The following is a 21282-nucleotide window of genomic DNA, read 5'->3' as shown; positions in this document are numbered from 1 at the left end:
GTCTGCACCAGCTGCACACCGGGCGGCTGGGTTGCCTGGCACTGTGGCTGCAGTACATGATTACTGGGGATGGAGACAGTACGAAAGAGTCAGGACGATCAGCACCCGCCACCACGGGATTTGCAGTGCAGCGTTTGGATGTGGGTGGGTAAGCGTCGAGTGATATCGCGTTTTTCGTTTTCCTTCCTTTTTTTTGCTTGATTGGATGTCGATCGGGCGAAGGAGGGGAGGAGAGACTTCGGAGCCCCACCGCGTGCGTGATAGACAAAGTTATCCTTGCTGGAGGGGATCGACTCAGAATGCGACAATCCACGGTTACAAGGCCATGCAGCAGCATCAAATCAACCCACCACGGGCATTCCCAGTCGCATGTCCCATTGGGGTCGATCCCATCAAAGGGTCCCTGATAGACGCGGCCGAGCAAGTCAAACCCTAGTACCCCTCCATCACTACTAGCAGTAGTCGTACTACTAGTACGGTGATTCTTGCCACCCACCGGGGCCGCGTGCAGCAAAAAAGTGACCTGCTATAGCGGGAACGGGTATCATCTCCAGGCGCCCCTGAGAAACAGAAACATAAAGTAGTTATCCGGCCCAAAAACAGAAAAATGAGGGACATCGGCTGTATCGCAAATAAGATGAGACATCGTGGTTGACTCAACGTGAGGGGACTCGTGGCCAAAACAGTGGGAAATGAGCATCTTCCAATCCGCCAATGCACGCAAGCGATCAGACCATATGGTTCACAGTCTCATAGGCCCTGGAAATATGAGGAGCATACAATCTGCAAATAATATCGGTCGCGAATACCAGATGTCATGGCAGAGGGGCGGAAAGTTTGGAGTAATTTTGCGTAAGGAGTATTGTTATCTGGTATCTCACGTATCTCGACTTCTGCGATCCCCCATTCTTATTTAGCGGTTACCCCGTGCCACCGATTCCCTCACGCTTCCTTTTCCACCCCTTCAACCTCCCCTCCTCCCCCTCCCCCTCCCCCCATCTGCTGGCCCCTCCATTCGAGTGTAGCCTCAAATCCGACCTGTCAAATCGGTCTCTCTTTTCGCACGAGGTACCGCCGCCCCCTTAACCTTGCTTTGGGCGGTCCGCGCTAACTCCTCACATCGCCTAGGCGACAACGCTCCTTTTCTTTTCCTGGTCGCACCAACAAAATGTCGACTCTCTCTGATTGCATCTACTGAGCCAGCCATCTTCAGAGTTCTTCCGGCTGGGTTCCTGCCTCGTTGGACTCCTTGCCAACCATGGAGAAGCTGAACACTGAAGATGGACAACTCTTCATCAAGGTGAGTCCTGGCCCCCACTCGCATGTTGCGATGATCTTCGGTCTTTTTTTTTTTTTTTTTTTTTTTTTTTTTGAGCTCAACTAACATTCTTTTCCTCTTTCTCTGCTCAACAGAACCTCGCCAGCTTCGTCCGCACTCACGAGAAAGCCCTCGCGAACGCTCTACAGCTTCGACGCCAATCCAAAAATGTTGTGACCCCACAATCTCCCCCGGGCTCCTCGAGCTCAGGTGGCTCCTCTTTCTCCTCGACGTCCTTGACCCTGGCGTCTGCCCTGTCCTTTGGGGCGCTGAAGTTTACGTCGCAGAGCATCAAGCCCGCCAAACTGACCCTCACCCCGCATCACCTGTTCTACCTGCTATCACAATTCGAGGATCTGTCCATTGCGGTGGGCCCCATGAACGTCCGACTGGAGAACATCCATACCGATGTCTCACAGTCGTATGTTTCGTTTCTGAACAAGCCTCAGCGTTCCAAAGGAGATGGTGCCTCAATTCATTCCGTATCCAGTGTCCGGAGTGTCATGTCGGGCATGAGCGGCCTCTGGTCATCATTCGGTCTGGGATCCAAGGACTCTTCCTCCAAATCCGAGAGGGCCAAATCGGCCCTGGAAGCTGACTTGAAGTATCTTTACTCCGCTTTCACGAAAATCCCCTGCCTGCGTCTCGCCCCGGACCACCGTGCCTGTCTGATCCGTGGCTATGAGGAGTTTCCTTTCGATACGGCTGTGCCGCTCCATTCTTTCAAAAACCTGAGTGCGCTAGAGATCATTGACTTAGACTACCGTTCGTTTTATGGGTGGGACCGACTATCGGAGCAGCTGAGGACCTTGTCCATCAAACGGGCCCATCTGGATGACCCCGCCGACCTGTTGACGCGGATTGTTTTGGATGATATCGACAAGCGACGGCGCCGATCAACCAAGTCTCAACAATCGCCGCCGCTCGGGTGGACCAACAGCAGCAGCGCTCAGCCTGTGCACTCTGCGGCTCATACTTCTCTTTCTGCTCCCGGCTCGCCCATCGCCGAGACTCGACTGGCTACCAGCACGAGCCCCAAGGCTGCTCCGATGATCCGAGGTAGCTCGGAAGGTGCAAAGATTCGCAATAGGGCTGATAGTATCTCCCCGACGCGACCGACCACAAAGCATGGCCATCAGCGCCATAGCCGTGGTCAATCGGCGCGCATTCGACGAACGGGCTCCGGGAGCTCGAACTCAAGCGACACCTCGGGCGGTTATCACACTGGAAGCTCTTCCAATCTCCTCGCCGGCGTTCTGCCTGCATCCAAATGGCGCTTCCTACGACACCTGGGTCTGCCGGACAATGCGTTGACTTCAATTTCCACGGCCAGCCTGGCTCCTGTGGCGAACACTCTCAACTCGCTCGACCTGTCCTCTAATCTGTTGACGGAGATCCCCGATAGCCTGGCATCTCTCATGGCTCTTCGCGCCCTGAACCTTTCCCACTGCATGATTGAGTCCTTGCATTCTCTCTCGCGCAACCCTCTGCCTGCTATTACGGCTCTCAACCTTCGCGGCAACCGCCTTCGCTCGCTGGCCGGAATCGAACGCTTGCTTTCTCTGGAGAGATTAGACCTCCGCGACAACAACCTCATGGACCCAACGGAGATGGCTCGGCTCACCAGTCTCCCTGAAATACGGGAGATCTGGGTGTCTGGCAATCCATTTACCAAAACCCATTCGGGTTACCGGGTTGTGATTATGAATCTCTTCCGCCGCACACCCGGCTACTCAGAGGATATCATTATCGATGGCCGTGGCCCGGGTTATACCGAGAGGAAGCAGCTGGCCGATCGAGTGGCAGAACCTGAAGGTGCCCCAGTGGTCCGCTCTGCCGTGGCAGATCAGTCGACCGTTGTGCACAAGCCCGCCAATGTCGGAGTTATCCAAGGGACTCCACTGCCCAAGACGGCGGACGATGAAGTCCAAGTGCACCCGAAGGCTGCTCAGCGCAGTGATCATGAAACGGGAACTGGACGTCGGAAGAAGTCCCAGCGCCGAAGAATCGCTGATCTATCGACGGAAAACCCATTCACGACGGACGGCTTGGGTAGTTCAGGACCATCGTTGCCTCTGGCTCAGCCGACACAGCAGGTCCACTCCCCCATCAATCCGCCGATTGTGCTTCCATACGACCACCAATGCAAGCTCGATAGCGCGATCCAATCGGGCTCCTCGAGCATGATCCAAACCCCTCTCAAGTCAGGAAACTCGGCAAGCCCACCTCCTGTACAGCCTGCTGTGGCACACCCAGCTCCGGGAAAGGATTGGGTCTTGGACGAGGAGCTCTGCCGCCAACAGTTAGAAGTCCTTCGACAGGAAGTGGGACAGAACTGGATCACGGTGTTGGGAGACCACCCGTGGGACAACCCGCCAAATAATCTACCTGGACATCTTGCCTCAAGCAGTTTGGACCACTCACCACTCCCAACGGCGTCACTTGCCCGGGCGAATAGCCACGCTATAATGAGCGGTGGCCATGCCCCCTAGGCGGGTGAACTTCGACTCGAGGCTCATCAAGCAAGCCTGTTTGTTTATTTGCCTCGTCACTCACATATGACCTTATTACACGCACCTCTCCCCACTCTATGCGATCGAGACTCTCGTCGGAGAGCAACTCGCACGAATTCCGGAATCATTACACCACAACGAGCACGCCCTTTCAAGGCGCTCGATTACTTGCATTGTTTATGGCGTTCAATGACTTACGAGATATGGTGGGTAGGATGTATGAACATTTACGGCCGCTTTTTGTTTCGTTCTGTTGGTTATCGGTTGTTTCTTCACGTCTTTTTGTTTCGCCTTCTTTGCCTTTTTTTTTTTTTTTGGTTTTGCGCCAACATTCCTCGGGCATCAAAACGCATGTCCCTGCGCTTCCTTCGTCCTCGCCTGTTGGAGGCGATATGGAGGACATGTTTCCTTTTTAGAGCGCGTGTATTGTACCTGTTCTCGAGTTCTCGGTTTCTGGCGTTGGCGGATTGCTTTGTTCTATTCCCCTTTTGTTCTTCTGGGAAGGCGTGTTTGCAAATTTCTCGGAGCCATCACAGCGTGATGAGCGAAATCACAAAAATAATTTCAGTCTATTGTCCGTGCCGGGTCTTCCGTAGGGTGTGGTATGGTAGTGTTGTAGAATTGTGTAAACTGGTAGAGTCAGCTTGGGGAAGGCTCCCGACTCCGATGCGACGCGCGGTCGGGTCGGCACCATCGCAGGGCCCTGGTCGCCTTTCTGCAGGGTCAGAGATTAGCCATCTGGGCTGTCCTGGACTATTTGTATGCCAGCCGGTGCTCTGGTCGCCGTGCTGGGGCCCCTTGCGATGCAGTCGAGAGGGTCGAGACCGGCGCCCCTCCACGCCGTGTTGCAGGAGGGGGTGTGTGGTAATGGACACGAAGGCGCAAGAGCGAAGCGCATAAATTAATTGACTACCGCGACCATCGCACTTGGAGTTTGTTTCTCAGAGACCCTAAGCTCGTACCATAGCTATCTATGGCCGTATCAGTGGAGGAGTGGTAGTTGTGAATTCCCGGTGCCGCTATAATTAGGCCGATCTATAAGCGCGGGAGCCAAACACCGCAAACACAAACTCTGGAAGTTGGGAAGTTCCCGCTTCTCCCTGCGCAAGATTCTCCTCTCTTCACCCTTCGAGGCCACCACGCTCCATCACGTCCCCCGTTGCTCTGGATCGTCTCTGCACAACTGCCATCGCTCGGCTGGAGAACTTTTTCCTCCTTTGACTGCCTTACTCCCTTCCTCACCCTGTGGAAACCCCCCGGGAAAACTTCGATCGCTCGGAACCATCGTCTCTCCCCCTCCCTTCATCCCACTCGAATCGACTCGACAACTCGATTTGATTCCGCCTCGGTCACCGTCTCCCATAGACGCCTAGGAGTCGTACTGTCTTCTCCGTCCATCGAACTGCGAACGGATCACAGTCGGAGAGGCTTCTCGTCCACCTCGTCTGGCATCCCTGCCAGACTCTCACACCCCAAAACACCCGCGGCCGTAGGGCCTTGATACCCGCACGAGTCCTTTGATCTCATTGACCGTTCGTTTCTCTTGGTAAGTCGCTCGACTACCTCCCATATCCCTCCTGATCCCACCAGGGGCAAGGAAGCACGAGATTTGGGTGGCCAGGGAAAAAAAATCCGTCGAAATTCGTCGGGAACGGGCCTGTCTTTTTTTTTTTGTTGCACCCCGCCCAGGTTTTGGGGATCGGATTGACACCCTGGTCGTCACTGAACTCATCTTTAACGAATATTGCCGCTGCAGGACATAACCGCCGCGTTATCAAGCCTACGCCCGCCCCGGAAGTCATCCCTTCCCTCGGCGCGTCTTTTTCTTTCCGTTCCTTTTTCTTCGTTTCTTTCTCGCCTTTGTCTTTCATTCCAGACCATTCGTCATGGCCGACCAGGAAGTGGATCTGGACTCCATCATTGATCGCCTCCTGGAGGTGAGGGGCAGCCGACCGGGCAAGCAGGTGCAGTTGCTGGAATCAGAAATTCGCTACCTCTGCACCAAGGCTCGCGAGATCTTCATCTCGCAGCCCATCCTCCTCGAACTGGAGGCACCCATCAAGGTACATTTCAAATAGATCCCGACTTTGACAAACATCATCGCATGACTTCCTCCCAATACTAATGTGTTTTTTCCGCTCCTTCCCAGATTTGCGGTGATATCCACGGTCAATACTATGATCTGCTGCGCCTGTTCGAGTACGGAGGATTCCCCCCGGAGGCCAACTATCTTTTCCTCGGTGACTACGTCGATCGTGGCAAGCAGTCTCTCGAGACCATCTGCCTGCTACTGGCTTACAAGATCAAGTACCCCGAGAACTTCTTCATTCTGCGTGGCAACCATGAGTGCGCCTCCATCAACCGTATCTACGGTTTCTACGATGAATGCAAGCGCCGATACAACATCAAGCTCTGGAAGACTTTCACCGACTGCTTCAACTGCCTACCCATTGCGGCTATCATTGACGAGAAGATCTTCACTATGCACGGTGGCCTGAGCCCTGACCTGAACTCGATGGAGCAGATTCGCCGAGTTATGCGCCCCACTGATGTGAGTTTCCCTCCACCCCAAGTTCATTCGCGCGTGTTGTGTTTTTGGTTGGGTTCAAAGTGGCAAAGTTGTTTGCGAGACCTTCTATGGCTCAAGGCCAAATGCTGACTGAAATAGATTCCTGACTGCGGTCTCCTCTGCGATCTCCTCTGGTCTGACCCTGATAAGGATATCACCGGCTGGAGCGAGAACGACCGTGGTGTCTCATTCACATTCGGACCCGACGTTGTATCACGCTTCCTGCAGAAACACGACATGGACTTGATTTGCCGTGCCCACCAGGTTGTGGAGGATGGTTACGAATTCTTCTCGAAGCGCCAGCTGGTTACGCTCTTCAGTGCACCCAACTACTGTGGTGAATTCGACAATGCAGGTGCAATGATGAGTGTTGACGAAAGCTTGCTCTGCTCTTTCCAGGTTTGTCAACCTCGATCTGATACGCGTCCTTGGAAGAAGTCGTTGTGAATACTGACAATCCATTTTCTACCCCCATCTAGATCTTGAAACCAGCAGAAAAGAAACAAAAGTACGTCTACAGTGGGATGAGCTCCGGCGGTCCAATCACTCCTCCGCGCAAACAAAAGAAGTAAAGGAATCGATACGAGCTTTCCCAATTGCAGCAGGTTCGGGCGGAGATAAGCCACTTTTTTTCAAATCGCATCGACAAATTTGTCCTCTCCTACATCCCGCCATGACATCCAATTCCAACCATTCCATCACCTCCACCGCGAGTCTCCCAATCAAAGACCCACGAAGCGATGAACGACCGAGGAACCCTCATGCAACCGGGTGCAGCCCATACGCCTTCCATCTCCATACCTCTCGAAATCCGCGATAATTCTCCTTTTGAACAGCCTCTCATACACGTCACGACCTGGGCTACCCTGAATTGACAAGCGTGAAAAAAACCCCCGTCTCCCATCATTTCTGGCCGGCCAACCGCGCGACCTTTGTATTCCGGAGCAGCGTTTGCTTTGCCATTCTTCTTCTCGACCTTTGTTGGTATTCTGCCCCCCCCTTCCTTTCTTCGTTAACCCTTTTCCCCCATGTTCATTCTACTGCTTTTTGTTTTCTTAACCATCTGGACGGAATGTTTACTCTCGGCAATCCTGGAAAGGCGGCGGGGGGCATCCCTGGTTTATCTCTTATCTTTTTCCAATTGTCTCCGTCTTATCGGTCTCGTGCTTGAATTGAAACGCATGTCTGTCCTGCCTCTTAATTTATTCCGTCTTGAGTCTCGACTAGTCTGCCCCTAGCCATGTCCCATTCTCATGAAATTTCCCTCGTTCGTCTTGGGAGAATCCCTCTGCTTTGACAGTGGTAGGTAGAGAGGTACAGGCATAGGTTCCCAGTTCCCAGCTATCGTCCTTTTCGCTCCTTATTCCTATTCCTGTCCTGTGGCTTGGATTGGAATTTGAGATGGGGATAGAGGGATTGATATTTGTCTAGACTTTTGGGCTCGGTATTCCCGTCCATGCAGATGTTCATTATCGTAGGTAATTCATGTATCTCCCTTTTACATTTTCATACCTTCTCGCCTCCACTGCCGGACCCGGTCTAGACTTGTTTGATTGAAGATGTGCTCCACATGCGCATGCCTCGGGTTGGCAAGGATAAGTAAGCTTTTCGGACATTCTGATCCTTTGGTCTTGGCTGCCCACAGGTCATTGTCGGAAATACCCTGTTTATCCACAACGCAAGCAACCGAAATTCATCTGTCCTCGAGTCTCAAGTTTTACTGGCTATTACTGGTATGATAATTTCATGAGAGAATATTTTGGAACTATATGGAGCAATGGAACCAAAGTCACCGGCTAACAGGCAGCAGTGTAAGCAATCGAAGCATAAGGAGAAGCAGTCAAGTCCAAAGGCATGCATTGGGGTGAAGGGTTACAAGTTGTAGAATAGAGTGACACATCAAGCCATAGTGTAGTAAGGGTTGTGTTGGGGGGTTGAGAGATCATTGGTGAGGGGGTGATGAGAGGGCTGAGTTGTAGGCGGAGACTGGAGAAGCGATTAGAAGCGCCGCAAGGCCAAGCCATCGCATTGAATCCAATCAACCCGAAGTGGAAATGAAAAAGGGTATTGAACAACCGAAAGTTGTCATTGGTATCGTATACTGTCTAATCCTTCTCAAAGAGAGACTTAGACGTATTGCGACAGCCAGCGGATACCCTCGCCGTAACCCTGTCTCATGACGACACTGCACATGAAGAGCTCAATGGGCCGGATGCCCTCAAGGGGGACCTTGCCCTTGCCAGTGGTCTGGTACAGACCGAGCTGGTGGCGGAGCTCATCCTCACTGACGGCGTCAGGGTGGTCGATCTTGTTACCGAGGACAAGGAAGGGGACCTTGGCGAGATCCTCCATGGCGAGAAGGGCGTCCAGCTCGGCCTTGGACTCGGGGAAACGCTCGTAGTCCTTGGCGTCGACCAGAAAGACGATACCGCTGACTTCGGGGAAGTAATCCTTCCAGAGGCGGCGCGCTAGACACAGACAAGATAACGTTAGTTGGGCTGATCTGGATCAGGTGGGGGATCGGGTAGGGGATCGAGTCAACTCACCTTGCTGGTGACCACCTAGGTCGAAGGTGGTGAAGCGGTTGTTACCGATAGCCAGTTCCTCGGAGGTTGGGTGGGCGGTAGGCGAGAGGACGGCAACACGGTCGTTCTGAAGGAATGCAATCGTTAGCCATCATGCCATCGTATATCTCGTCCCGCGGCGGGCAGAGCGCCGTATGATCCCAACACTGGAAGTAGTATCCACAAATCCCGCCCAGCCAGTTTCGTTCAAACGCCAGGTTCATCATAAAGATTCCCCCTTCAAGTGCTGGATGATACCACTCATGCCTCATCCGAGGAACGATCCGCGCTCAATCTCGGAACTCACCTTCAACATGTGCAGCAGGGTGGTCTTGCCAGCGTTATCCAAGCCGAGGAAAAGGAGCTTAGCGTGCTTGTTCAAAAGGCCAAGCGAAGCCAGAACATCGTAAACTATCCCAAACAAATCAGTGAGCCGAACAGAAAGCAAAGCGACCACTCCGCCTCCAGAAGTCACAGGCCCAGAAGTCGCGGCATTGGACCAGGTCGGGGTTGCACGGCAGTCTGCAGAATATCCGCCCCTTCGCCTTCGCATGATAGGGTCGTATCGTAACCTCCGTTAGATGGGCGGCTTTCTTCCAGCGGACTTCCTCGGTCACGGCGCGGACGGAGAAACGGGCAGAGTATGGTTGGGTGTGAGTCGGGGCACTTACACCAGTTGATGATCCACATGGCGATAGTGAGGAGCTAGAGGGCCAGCGGGAGAGTTCGGACGACAGACGTGTCGAGGGATTCGGTAGGGACGTGAAGGCGGCGACGGTGATGGATGAAGCGGAGGAGAGGCGAGAAGACAGGCTGGATGTTGTTTTCGGGATTGAGGGTCGGTGCCTGAGGCATCAAGGATCAGCGGTGGCGGACCCGACGAATCTTCGGTCAAATGTATCAAAGCACATGAATACACATAAGTACTGACCCAAGGTGGCTCTACAGTAGGATAATCAGGGTTCTACTGTTCAATCAAGATATTGCTCAACAGTGTATTCTAGTATCATGACTAGACCAACCCATTCTTTCCATTTATCCACAATGCAGCAAATTCAGATAAAGGGGTATATGCACCGCAACCATGCAAAACTTAAGAGAAAGTAGCCTCCTCAGAGAACAAAAACATGCCCGGTAGGAAATATATGCAAAAGACAGAGTTCCCCCAAGGAGATTAAAAGCAAGCAAGAAAGAGCGAGAAAGTGTAAGGGAATACCAGCAAAGGATGACAAAGTTGGTTAAGTATGTAATAGCGAAGGGCACTCGGATCCAGACCAAGCGGGTAGAAAGGGTAAAGAAGTAGATATGTACAACATAAGGGTATTCGTATTTAGAGGGGAAGAAGAAGGGGTGTGGGTAGAAGGTACCTCTTTTTTTGAGGTCGGGAGCTCAAACAGATAGGACGAGCTGGGCGTCTTGACCGACGCCGTAAGCTCTGCACCTCTCAGCAACTTCGAGGCCAAGCTCCTTCATCCGTTCGGCTCCCTTGCCGGGAATCGGCCGTCGCACCATCTGCTCTTTGGCAGCTTTGCGGCAATGTTGGCGCCAGAACTTTTCTTTGCGCTTCTGACGCTTCTTTTCAAGGCCCTCGACAATATCGATTGGGCCGCGGGTATGCAGTAACTCGCGGGTACGCGACTGCTCACGCTCCGGAGACTCGGTGAGGGTAGAAATACCCTGCCAACGACCAGTCCGTTCCAAGCTAGTGAAGAAGGGGTTGGGAGTGCGGGGGGAGGGACTTGGTGCGGACCAGGGGCTGGCGCTGAACCAAGTGACTAATGTTGACACCACGAGGAGAGTCGACCACAGGCATGTCCTCGGTCAAGTTCCACTTCTCCGGTGAGGGCGACTTGGCCCGAATGCGAGGAGGTGGGGACTTGAGACGCTTGGGGGAGGTGCGTCCATGCCGACGAGACGGCGGCGGCGGAGACATGATGCGCTTGGGGGAGTGTCGCGGCGAAGTCTTGTGAGTTGGGTCATCGGTCCGACCACGAGTGGGCTCCAACACGACGCTATCCAAGGCACTTTCCGAAATGTCCTCGAGATCACCGTTGTCCTCGGGGTCACTGGTCGGGAAGCTGGGGTCGATGTCTTGCGGTATGAGGACTTGCTTCGAGAGACGTCGTTGTTCCATGCAGGATTTGTAAGCAGCTTCGAGAGGACGGTCCTCATCCAAAGTACCACAGACAAAATCGGTGCTGTCGGGCAAGTTCGGTGTACCTGGGCGCATCTTGATCGGCTTGGGCTTGGAGGAGGAGCTCCGACGTCCGGCGGATCTCTGCACGGGCGCGGGCAGCCATTTCTGGTTATCGTCGGTCATGGAGTCGAGGGAAGTATTGGATGCACGTCGCTCCATCGTGGTGGGGAACACCTCGATCGAGGGGACGTTTGAGTCAGAGGCGGCGGCAGACGGAGCCCAAAACTCATAGTCGCCATCATCATCACTCTCATCCGAGTCAGCGAAGCCAGCCTCGTTATCCGACTCGTTTCCATCGTCATCCGAAAAGTCGTGAACCGTTGAGTCATCATCAGCGATGTCCAAGTCATCATCGTCCTCATCTTCCGCTTCCTCCTCTGCCTCTTCGCCCAACTTGCGAATAGCAATCTCCTTCTTCATGCAGTCATTCATAGTAATCTTCTCCTTGTAGTCCGTAGCTCTGTTCACCCATTCGTCGTCCTCGTCCAGGGAACTAGCAAACTCGTGGAATCGAGTCGCTTCGGATTCCTCAAATTTCCCCAATCCACTGGTAGGAACTGCCTTGGAGCTAGTCGTGGTCGATGCGGTAGGCACTTCCAGTGCTTTGGAGCTCTCAGCAGGTGGCGAGGTCTTGCGAGAGATGGGGGCAGGGGAACCGCGGCATCGGGACCGGAAAGCGAGTTTATGAGCCGGAGAGTGTTCTCTTTGAATGTTGGGGGTCTGAGTCTTTGTCTGACGCCCCGGGCAGACAAAGGTAAGGGTAGTTTGGCGCTTGGGAGGTTCAGGAGTAGGTTCTTCAGATTCCTTAGGAGCCGGAGCGGGTGGCGCAGCAGGCTTCTGCTGAGGTGTCTGGTCGGTTTTCCGGCCACAGGCAAAGCTGATGCAGCGCTTGCGTCCCAGGTTTGCCTCCACGGTGGTCTCACTGGGGTTGACGACCTTGACTTTGGGTGCGGTTTCCTTTTTGTTGGCCATCATCTGCGAGGGAAGTGGCGGGCTCGGGGTGTTTGACAAAGACGGGCTGGTCTGGCCGCCATCACTCGTCAGCTCGGCCGTCGAAATGCCGCTGATGTTGCTGTGAGGGTAGGAGCGATAGGTGTAGGTAGAGTCGTGAGGTGGCGTTTGAGGTTCGGTAGGTGACATTTCGGGGCTGCTCTTCAGGGCGCGTGTAAGCAAGGACTCCTGGCGCTCACTCATCGTGGGCCGGGCGAATATCCTGCCATCTTCGGGGTGAATGGGTTTCGCGTGGAGGATATGTTGTTCGGGGGGCTCATCGAGGTCCTCGCCGAGGTCGGCCTCGTCGTGGGTCGGCCGGGCCGACGATCCAGGTGAAAGCAGCATCTTCAAGAGGTTATTGAACGAAAAGGTTCGATTGTCACCACGGGATTGAGCCATGTTTCCGTTGCAAAAGCGTCACGAAACGTGAGCGTCGGGTGGCGATGGTCGAAACGGTTGCACTCGATACCAATCACGAAATTGGTCGATCGACCCAACGGTCAGAACAAAGTCCCGCAAAGGACGCTTGTCAAGATATCCAGCGCATGATTTAAGGGGCGCAGGGACCTGGAAAAGTCGTTTGACGATGGAGAGAGCCGCCAAGATGAATAGTGGTAAAACGCAGAATGGGCAACTCAATGATGAGCGCCGGGGCGGTAGGAACGGGGTACCTCTAGGCTTGACGCCAAGAAGGTAAGTGGGTGGCTGTGAAATGAATAGAAGAAAAGATGAAGTGACGGAGTTGTCAGGTAGAAAAGGTGGAAAAGGGAGGTGGACGAAGAGTGGAGTTTAAGGGAAGAATAGTCTGCGGCGAGGGAAGTATAGGACGGGCTTTGGGGGAGGAGGGGGAAGTGACGATACGCGGCAGGACGGCACGGTCGGCTTGGGTTTAGCGCGTTGAATTTTCCCTTTTTTTTACTTTTTTTTTTTTTTTTTTGGTCGCCACAACCTCCCCTTCCCTTCCACGCTTCTTCGAGCCCCACCAGGGATGCAGCTTACAGTACGGGGAATAATGGTTCCTGCGCCTCATAGGGAATTTTCGATCTTTTTATTTTTGGGCATTCTTCGTTTCAGTTTGTACGTGTACATGTAGTTCTCATCGTCTGTACTTGATCGCTTTCCTTTTACGCTTTGCCTCGTCTTCGATCCGTGCGACAAAGACAGGGTTTCATTTTCATTTCGTTTTGCGGTGGAGAGTGATGACCATTGTGTGTCGAGTTGGTGGCTGTCGCCGACTATGAGGCATTTTGTGCTGTCTAACCGCTTCAGGGCCGCCCGTCCCCAACCGGTCGGTAATTTACCGTACTCTTTGATTTGATTACTACTATGATTACTATGCTATTTTCAGTTCCCCCATTGTGCTGGTTGTTTTGGAAGGGAGTGGCGGATGATTTTCTTTGTTTTCAAACTGTCATGCTCCTATTTCTGCGCTGACCTCGAGTATGTTCAGCTGGTGGCACCTGCTGGACCACTGTTCCCAGCCAAGGCGGACAGCGGACGGCAGCCGAATGCGGCTTCGTAACGATACCGTCATCCCACGTCAGAACAGGAGCTTTGAGGCCGCCCACGACACCAATCGGCGGTAACAAGCGTGTACGGTACCGTGTATCGCCCAAAGCGGTGCCTGTGCCTGAACCCTCATTTAGCCTGGAAACGAACCCTACCGAGCGTAGTGACCGGCTTGTACTGGTACTTGATGCTACTGGGCCCTTGGGGGCGTCGACGACTCCATACCACGCTGACTAGGGCAAGGGCTCAAGAAACCGATAAACATAAACGCGCTCTGCGCGCTTCACAATTTGTTTCACTGAGAGCTTGGCACCAATTACTGTATACTCTCAGCAGTAATCCGGACTCCGATTCCATACCGCTCCTCGTAGTCTGACTAGCTTCAAGCTCTCTTCCGACTACTGTATCGTACATACAGAATGCTTGGTCTTCAATGGTCGTGCTGCCCTTGCTCCTCGATGCGGACACCTCTGACGTAAGTTACGGTCTCTGAGGTATTGGGGTATCGCAGGTCAGGCCTCTCCGAGTGGAGTCCAAGACGGTTTGTGTACAACTGCACCGCACCGAACACATCATCTTGCCCCCCACAGAAAGCTCTCCTCCTAGCCGGTCGATCGGTCTTGGTATACACCCCCATCATTGATCCCCAATGCATACCTTCAGCATGCCAAGACGACAAAGGCAGCACTGTTTAATCGCGCCAAGTGTCTGAGCCTTGTTTCTATTCTCGGCGTGACAGCTCAACTCGGGGATTGTTCAGACGCTGCGAGTTTGATACCACACTTCCAGTACCCAGTATCCTTCGTCATACTCGAGGCGAAGCGCGCATCGGAACAGGCAGTCGCGTGGACGGCAGACGAGCATTCTACCACCTCCAATCTGCGGTGAAACGTGTATTGCTTCAACTTCGACTCCACCGTTTGGGCAGCAGCCATGATGGAGTCGAAACAGCAAGACTTCCAGCGGAGCCAACCATGGGCAATACATTAAGAAAGCCATCCAACGTACTGCTAGTACTAGGCACATAGTACCAGGCGAAAAGGGAAGCATTAATGCCTCGTAGAATGACCTAACCCCGCCAGAAGATGCCCACACGGCGTGGGAGGCAGGAGGAGCGGTCAGCCGCGATCAAAATCTCGGTTCTTCGTCGTCTACATCTATAGGGCGCGACAGCTTGCGGCACGGCAGAACCAGGGATCCAAACCGACCTCGAGGGACAAACCCTGGATCAAACTACGATCGTGCTATGGTCTCCCACCCACACGACCACCACCGCAGAGGCGTTTAGATCGTGACAAGCTTCGTGATTACGAGGAGATCCCCGCCTACACTACATCTGCGCGAGCAGGCATGGCCCTTGTCGCCCCCAACTCTCTCAGTGGATGATGGGGGGTTCTACACAAATCGGTCACCGCGATTGATCTGGAAAACGGGGCGAAGCTTGGTGGCCATCGAACGGCGGTGCAGCTGGATATATGCCGGTGGTATCGAGGTATTTTCCTCGCATACACCTGCGCGACGTCCTGTTTGTGTGGAGAATATCTCCGGCTACCAAACAAGTAAAAAGTTTCTTGTGATGGAGGGAGGGCCAGTGTGCATAATGGTAGAGTCGGGCGATCGCCCCCTCCGGAGGAAGCATCTTGATCTTAATTTGAGACGGCTCCAGCACGAGTAACCGCTGAGATTCAATCAGCTCCACGGGCGAGCGCCTTGTTGCCCCTGTGGATGTACAATGTACAAATATGTACATCGACGGTGTCTGTATTCCCCAGGATGAATCCGATTTAATCCCGTCTTTCTCGTACATTCTGTACAAGATACGTAACTACATACATATACTCTCTACTGTATGTAGTACCTCGCGACCTCGGTACTAGAATGTATACAGCCCGGCCAAGCTGACCCCTCACGGAGCCCTTCTCCAAACCCTTTGAGGGGACTCGACGGCACGGGATAAATAGGCAATTATCGCGAAACATCGGAATGAACGCGACAGAGCTAGTATAGCGTTGCGCTCGTGGCACCAGACGGGAAGTGCTTTACGGGCTCCTCAGCGGGGAATTTCGCGCCCACACTAACCCCAAGGATGCAATAAGGTGTGAACTGTGCAGGTGGAGCGCCGCAACAATGGGCATGGAGAGGGCGCTGAAAGGGCAAAAGTGCTGACCGGAGCACAACCGGGGGAAGTGGAGCGGCTGCGAATTCCCCAACGCGGACGAGCGGGATGGACGGCGCAGTAGCGTGCAGGCGTGCAGGCGTTGGCGTGGCTGCTGCTGCCGCCGCGGGCTGACTATGAGGCATTTTAACCGTTGCTCCACTGCGACGAATGGCCAGGGTTCGTTGCTAATGTGCCTCGCCGAATACGAATTGCATTGTTGACAGCTCCCTAATATTGGGTCAAGTCCACAGTTGAAGTGGTTTTGCAGCCGGCACCAAGAATATTCTTCTTATCGAAGGTCGATTGACAGTGCGGAATGACAGTATCAATTGCGATCGCTGCGCTGATTCATTGTACCTCTACGAGTCAGGTACACAGTCAGGTACCTCCTCCAGCACGAGTACAGTGTACGTCATGCATGGCATCGGCAATGAACCGTGTATCACCATGACTGCCACATTGCAGCAGCGCCTTGAATCGCTCACGAGATCACTACATATCCTTATCGCTTCCGCTGACTAGTACCACAGTTTCACGCAATGGCATGCGGACTCGCCAAGCCCGATCAATTGGGCCCCGTTGGCAATGCCGGAATATCTCCAGCTCACGGAATGCGCCCAAGTACCATGCGCTGACTTGACTCCTCGGCTTTTTGGTCCTTGCGATGCCATTCCGGCCGAATGACTGCGTTGGACCAGCTCAGTTTCTCCCAAGATGGACATTGGTGGAGTACAATGTGCAATGAAGCATTCCGAAAATAGCTGCGGCTGTCTATAGATCCCCGCGGATCGACAAGTCGAGGCACTAATGAACTACATACGAACTTACGAGACCGACTTCCATTCCACCTATACTCCAGACCGAGGGAGGGATAGGCAGGCGCATACGGACATCCGACCTTATCGGCCGCCAAGAATCATCATCGCTCCCCGAAACATTCCCGTGCACCTTCTCGCACCCGCTCGCAGACTAGGGGTCGATCATCAGACACCACGGCAGTGCACCTCGCCAGGAGACACACGGGCTGGACTCCAATCCGCGAGGCTTGGCAAGGACGTCTGATATTCCAGACTGCCAAGCCCTGGGCATCGCGCTCTTCAGAATACGCAATGCGCCCGGTGCAACTCACGACTTCCGACGGGCACCGTGACTCCATCCCAAAAACAAGGGAGATACGCCGCGATACAGACCCCATCGTGGAGAAAAATGGGGAACGAGAAACAGACTATCGGTCCACTATTACCCCAGATTGGAATGGAGATCTCGTCGCACCCCTTTTCGCGCGATCTTGGCCGGAACAGCAGAAAGTTTCAGAAGACCATCTCGTTCTGCGCGGAGCCCTCGGCGCCAAGCGCGATCACTCGTCGATAGGGGCAGGACCAGGAGCGATTCGTACAGCACGGCGGCCTGGGGCAATTGCAAACTGCGCCAAGGTCGATCATGGTCGATCATGGACCCCAGCAGGTGCACAGGAAGGAGTCTTGGCGGGCGTGCGATCTATTGAGGCTGCCAAGCCGTCGTACCGGGCGACGCTGCACGCTACCACTGCACGCTGGAAGTTAGGGCAGTACGACCTCCTGTCGAATTGTTGTCTTAACTGGTGATTCGGTCCGGATTGAACCGGTCTCTCCTCTTGGTACACACCTGTCTATGGTAATCTGCAATCTGCAATGAGCGCAGGCAGATGTGATATTCACGACAGCTCATCGCCAAGCCTGAAGCAATGCTGCGCCTCGTCCCCTGCATCGCGGATTGCATTGTGCCGTACATTTCACATTTAGGTGCACGCATTACACTGGATTTACTATACAGAGATCACCACAGGCAGCATCGAATGCCATGCAGCTCTTCATACCCAACAAACAAGCAAAACAAATATAGAATCGAGGCGGGCATAAGCCTCGGGCCCGCACCCAATGAGGCTCACGTTGATCTCAGCCACCTGCGATTGTGCTGCAGGGATCGAATCGCATGGGCGAACGCTTACTCTATCAGGCCCTAGCTTCCTTTTAGGAAATTACAAGACCATGACCATGGGTGTCGCATCACGGCTGCCTATCGCCCTTCCCGCCATGCACCACCACAACGCAATATTATCCCGCCGACTAGGGCGACAATTCCGAATCTTTCCTCCGCAACTCAGCAGCCGACATCACGAATTTTGATTCTCCGACTGTTAGTCACGATCGACACGTGCATTGCAATGTGGTTGGCCAGCGCAAGCGGTCATCGGGCCACACCCGTGCGAGACCTCCTTGTCAATGACAAGACCGCCTTTCCCCAGCACAAACCACATACACTCCTCACTGTACAGAGCCCCGGCCCTCATGCCCCAAGTTTGTAGTCATATTGTAGTGTCATTTATCGCTCTTCGCAACTGACCGAGCTACGCGCATCGGCTAACCCTGGAGTTCTCTTTCTGCTACTCGAACGCTCTTCATAGAGTTCACGCGCCAGCTCAATACCACCCAGCAGAGCAAAGGTCATTCCCCTCTCTTCCCATCCCCTCCCCTCCCGTCCCACGCATGCACGCTGACGGCATGGCTTGCGATCTCTCGAGCAATTCCTGGAGTTGGATTCCATCGAGGTGGACTATGATGAAAGAGGTCTCGATAGAGGAAAGTGAAACAGAGGTGTGATATCTTTCCAATCAACCGGGGAAGAAACACGTAGCGGCGCCGCCACGAGACGAGGGACATGGGGGTGTGCCACCTTATTCCGTCCTCTTCTTTTGGAGCATCAATATGGTTGATCCTACTAGTGGCTCCACTGATATTCTCTACTTTCCCAGGGCTGAATAAAGTGCCGGGCGAAAGATAGGATTGTCGATAAACAATTACTGTACAGGTAGGGTACCAACGTACATCTTACTTCGAATAGGGTACAGATGCCCAGCACAATAACATCCCGGGCCGAATTATATTACTCATCCAGCGCCCGGATGACATCTGTCCGAGTATTCATCTGGGTTTAGGCCGCCGAGTCTCGTAAAGTGTGCAGGGCACCGATCCAGCGGTCTGGCGTTGATGGGGTTACAAATGTTATTGTCTGCAGGGATTACGACTCAGCCAGCCGCATCATCAGTGATGTCACATGAAGGGATAAGTGAAGCTGTTTCATCATCTACAGCGACACCGCTGTATTGGACTGATGAATAGCAGGGGGCTGGTTATCTATTTTCGTTTCTTGGGATGCCTTTTAGGGCTGGGATCGTCCTGAAACGCAACTACGTCATGGTGGCTTTGACGTATGTTTACTGTATTATTGCTCGATACTCGATACTACGGTGACGTCGAATCTGATTATTCTGGTAACCTTCCAAAAAAAGGCTGGGAATTGATAGATCAATGTAATTCATATTTCCGTCGCCAATGTTCTTATGTGCTCGATACATTGTTGAGGTCCCGGGTTAATTGTCCACAAACTTCCAGGGTTGTAGTACTAGGTGACAACTGCACCGAGCCAACAAGACTATCACAATGCTTCTTGGGCGGCCTATCGCATATACAGATCAGACTAGGCTCCGAATATAGCATGAGTCTGGAGATTGATGCTTCCACGGTCCTTTTGTCTCAGATCACACCCCTACCATGCATTTGCTCACGTAATACAGAACGAGAGCCTTGATCAAACATGGTGCCAATTTCGATGCTAAATGCCACCTTAACTATGGTCTTGATAACCTGAAACTTCATTCTATCTACTGCCAGGTTCATTGCTCAATGAACTCCATCAACGGAGAAGGACGCCATCAGGATGCCCGGAGCCCCCTGGAGATCACCGGGGCGTAATACATGCAAAAAGCGTAGAGTGAAGGTGTATGAGCTCAAGCACCGGGAATCCTTCGGAGTGGGAGGCTGACTTGTGTATTTAGTGCGATCTTCAACGCCCCGAATGTGCGATATGTCTGCGGGCGGACATCAATGCCAGGGCTATGACCGAGCACCCAAATTCATTCACACATATGCCGAGCCGGCTGGTCATCAGCACATTCTGGAAATTCGCAAGAAGCCCAATATTCAATTGAACCGGCCCCAGCCGCCCCCTGATGAGGCTTCGACTATATCCGTCATTAATGTCAATGCCCAAATTCGGTCTTGGCTGTTCTCATTATTCATTGACTCCTATATCCCAAATTCATCGCCCGGCCAGGTCTCTTTCCGATGTCAAAAGTCATCGAATCTCATCGAATCATTCCCATCGTTGATGAATGGCCAAAAGAGCCAACTACTCGATAGAGCTATTTCGGCGCTCGCATCTGTCTTTGTGGGGAAATTGTTCCACGATGATCACTTGACGAGAAATGGATTCAGGCTTTATAACCAAGCAATTCAAATATTTCTACATTTAATACCTCGCTCCACCCTCCCGGTCCAGGGGATGCTTTGTGCTAATGTCATATTCCAACTATACGAAGTGAGTTCCTCCAGGCTCTCTACTGAAACAATTGAGGAATCTTACAAAGGCAGGTCCTTAATTCTACATCGGGGTTTTCCGGATGGATGGCACACATGTAAAGCGCTAATGCCGTCCTCGCTCTACACCATCATGATCTTGAGAGGGATGAGCTGTCCAAGCTGTTACTGCGACACCTCAAACTGTCAAATGTTGAGTGAGACGATTAACCGAAATAGCCAAGGTATCTTGCAATTGCCGACATTGTATTACTTCTAGATATTTCAAGCGATCGAGAAAATCTAAATCAGCGCTTGCATCCTGCCCCATGTGGCAATTACACCTCCGCTTGGAGAGGAAATTGATCCCACTGACGAAATTTTCGATACCCTGATGCGATGTACGAAACTAGTTGAGCTTGTTGGACAGACATCCTCCCAAAATGATGTTCAACGGCTGAAGAATACCTGCTGGAAGCTGGAAAGAGAGACCGAATTATGGTACCGGCGATTACGATCTTTGTTTGGTGATAAACTAGTCACCAGTACGCCAGACAAGGCCAAGGCTGCAAGAATAGCAGAGTTTTATATCCCAACCGATACAACTTTTCCGCCGTTGAGATCGCCGAAGCACATATGCTATACTGGGCTGCGCAACTGATCATCTACTCTGTCTCCTTCGGACCAGAAATCCTCCAGGGAAGTTTCTCTCAATATGGAGACTTGCCCCACGAGAAGCTTCGTCAATCTAGCGAAGCAAACCCTGAGAACGGGTTTGATATTCACATGAAAAATGCCGAGTTCTACGCTGATCAGATTTGCTGCGGTGTGGCTACTTCATACAACCGGACATGCACATACTGGGTGGCCACAATCTACTTTTCCCGGTAGCCATGGCTGCTCAATTCTTCCATAGGAACGGGTTTGATGATAAATATCAATGGTGCCAGGAAGTTTTTGCTGCCCTGGAGTCTATTGGGCTGGGACTTTCCCATGTTTTGCAAGGGACGCCATGGTCAAATAAGTCTAGCGAAGCGAAGGCGCTATAATGCATTGAAGGGGAATAT

At 52.9% G+C, this 21282-nt stretch overlaps 7 protein-coding genes across 7 annotated transcripts; 4 read left to right on the top strand and 3 right to left on the bottom strand.

Moving 5' to 3' along the window:
* Positions 1–1258: 1258 nt before the first annotated feature.
* Positions 1259–3810, top strand: N7532_010808 (leucine-rich repeat domain-containing protein; the record flags this gene model as incomplete). Its single annotated transcript, XM_056623299.1, has 2 exons — positions 1259–1300; positions 1414–3810. 2 exons carry the CDS (start codon positions 1259–1261, stop codon positions 3808–3810), a joined length of 2439 nt encoding a protein of 812 aa, XP_056470715.1.
* A 1907-nt stretch (positions 3811–5717) lies between these two features.
* On the top strand, positions 5718–6972 carry glcA (type 1 serine/threonine-protein phosphatase catalytic subunit GLC7; the record flags this gene model as incomplete). The annotated part of the gene is made up of 4 exons (XM_056623298.1): positions 5718–5894; positions 5981–6382; positions 6500–6799; positions 6880–6972. The coding sequence occupies 4 exons, from the start codon at positions 5718–5720 to the stop codon at positions 6970–6972; spliced, it is 972 nt and encodes a 323-aa protein (XP_056470714.1).
* A 1555-nt stretch (positions 6973–8527) lies between these two features.
* Positions 8528–9654, bottom strand: sar1 (Arf family GTPase SAR1; the record flags this gene model as incomplete). The annotated part of the gene is made up of 4 exons (XM_056623297.1): positions 8528–8868; positions 8947–9052; positions 9272–9375; positions 9636–9654. The coding sequence occupies 4 exons, from the start codon at positions 9652–9654 to the stop codon at positions 8528–8530; spliced, it is 570 nt and encodes a 189-aa protein (XP_056470713.1).
* A 699-nt stretch (positions 9655–10353) lies between these two features.
* N7532_010805 (DUF2457 domain-containing protein) lies at positions 10354–12553 on the bottom strand (the record flags this gene model as incomplete). The annotated part of the gene is made up of 2 exons (XM_056623296.1): positions 10354–10666; positions 10704–12553. 2 exons carry the CDS (start codon positions 12551–12553, stop codon positions 10354–10356), a joined length of 2163 nt encoding a protein of 720 aa, XP_056470712.1.
* A 1850-nt stretch (positions 12554–14403) lies between these two features.
* On the bottom strand, positions 14404–14598 carry N7532_010804 (uncharacterized protein; the record flags this gene model as incomplete). The annotated part of the gene is made up of 1 exon (XM_056623295.1): positions 14404–14598. One exon carries the CDS (start codon positions 14596–14598, stop codon positions 14404–14406), a length of 195 nt encoding a protein of 64 aa, XP_056470711.1.
* A 2332-nt stretch (positions 14599–16930) lies between these two features.
* On the top strand, positions 16931–17425 carry N7532_010803 (uncharacterized protein; the record flags this gene model as incomplete). Its single annotated transcript, XM_056623294.1, has 1 exon — positions 16931–17425. One exon carries the CDS (start codon positions 16931–16933, stop codon positions 17423–17425), a length of 495 nt encoding a protein of 164 aa, XP_056470710.1.
* A 3426-nt stretch (positions 17426–20851) lies between these two features.
* N7532_010802 (uncharacterized protein) lies at positions 20852–21106 on the top strand (the record flags this gene model as incomplete). Its single annotated transcript, XM_056623293.1, has 1 exon — positions 20852–21106. One exon carries the CDS (start codon positions 20852–20854, stop codon positions 21104–21106), a length of 255 nt encoding a protein of 84 aa, XP_056470709.1.
* Between the last annotated feature and the right edge of the window lie 176 nt (positions 21107–21282).

This window comes from Penicillium argentinense, assembly GCF_028826775.1.
Source record: "Penicillium argentinense strain IBT 30761 chromosome Unknown utg000010l_segment0_segment0, whole genome shotgun sequence".
Taxonomy (NCBI): domain Eukaryota; kingdom Fungi; phylum Ascomycota; class Eurotiomycetes; order Eurotiales; family Aspergillaceae; genus Penicillium; species Penicillium argentinense.
This window is presented reverse-complemented; position numbering and strand designations above follow the sequence as displayed.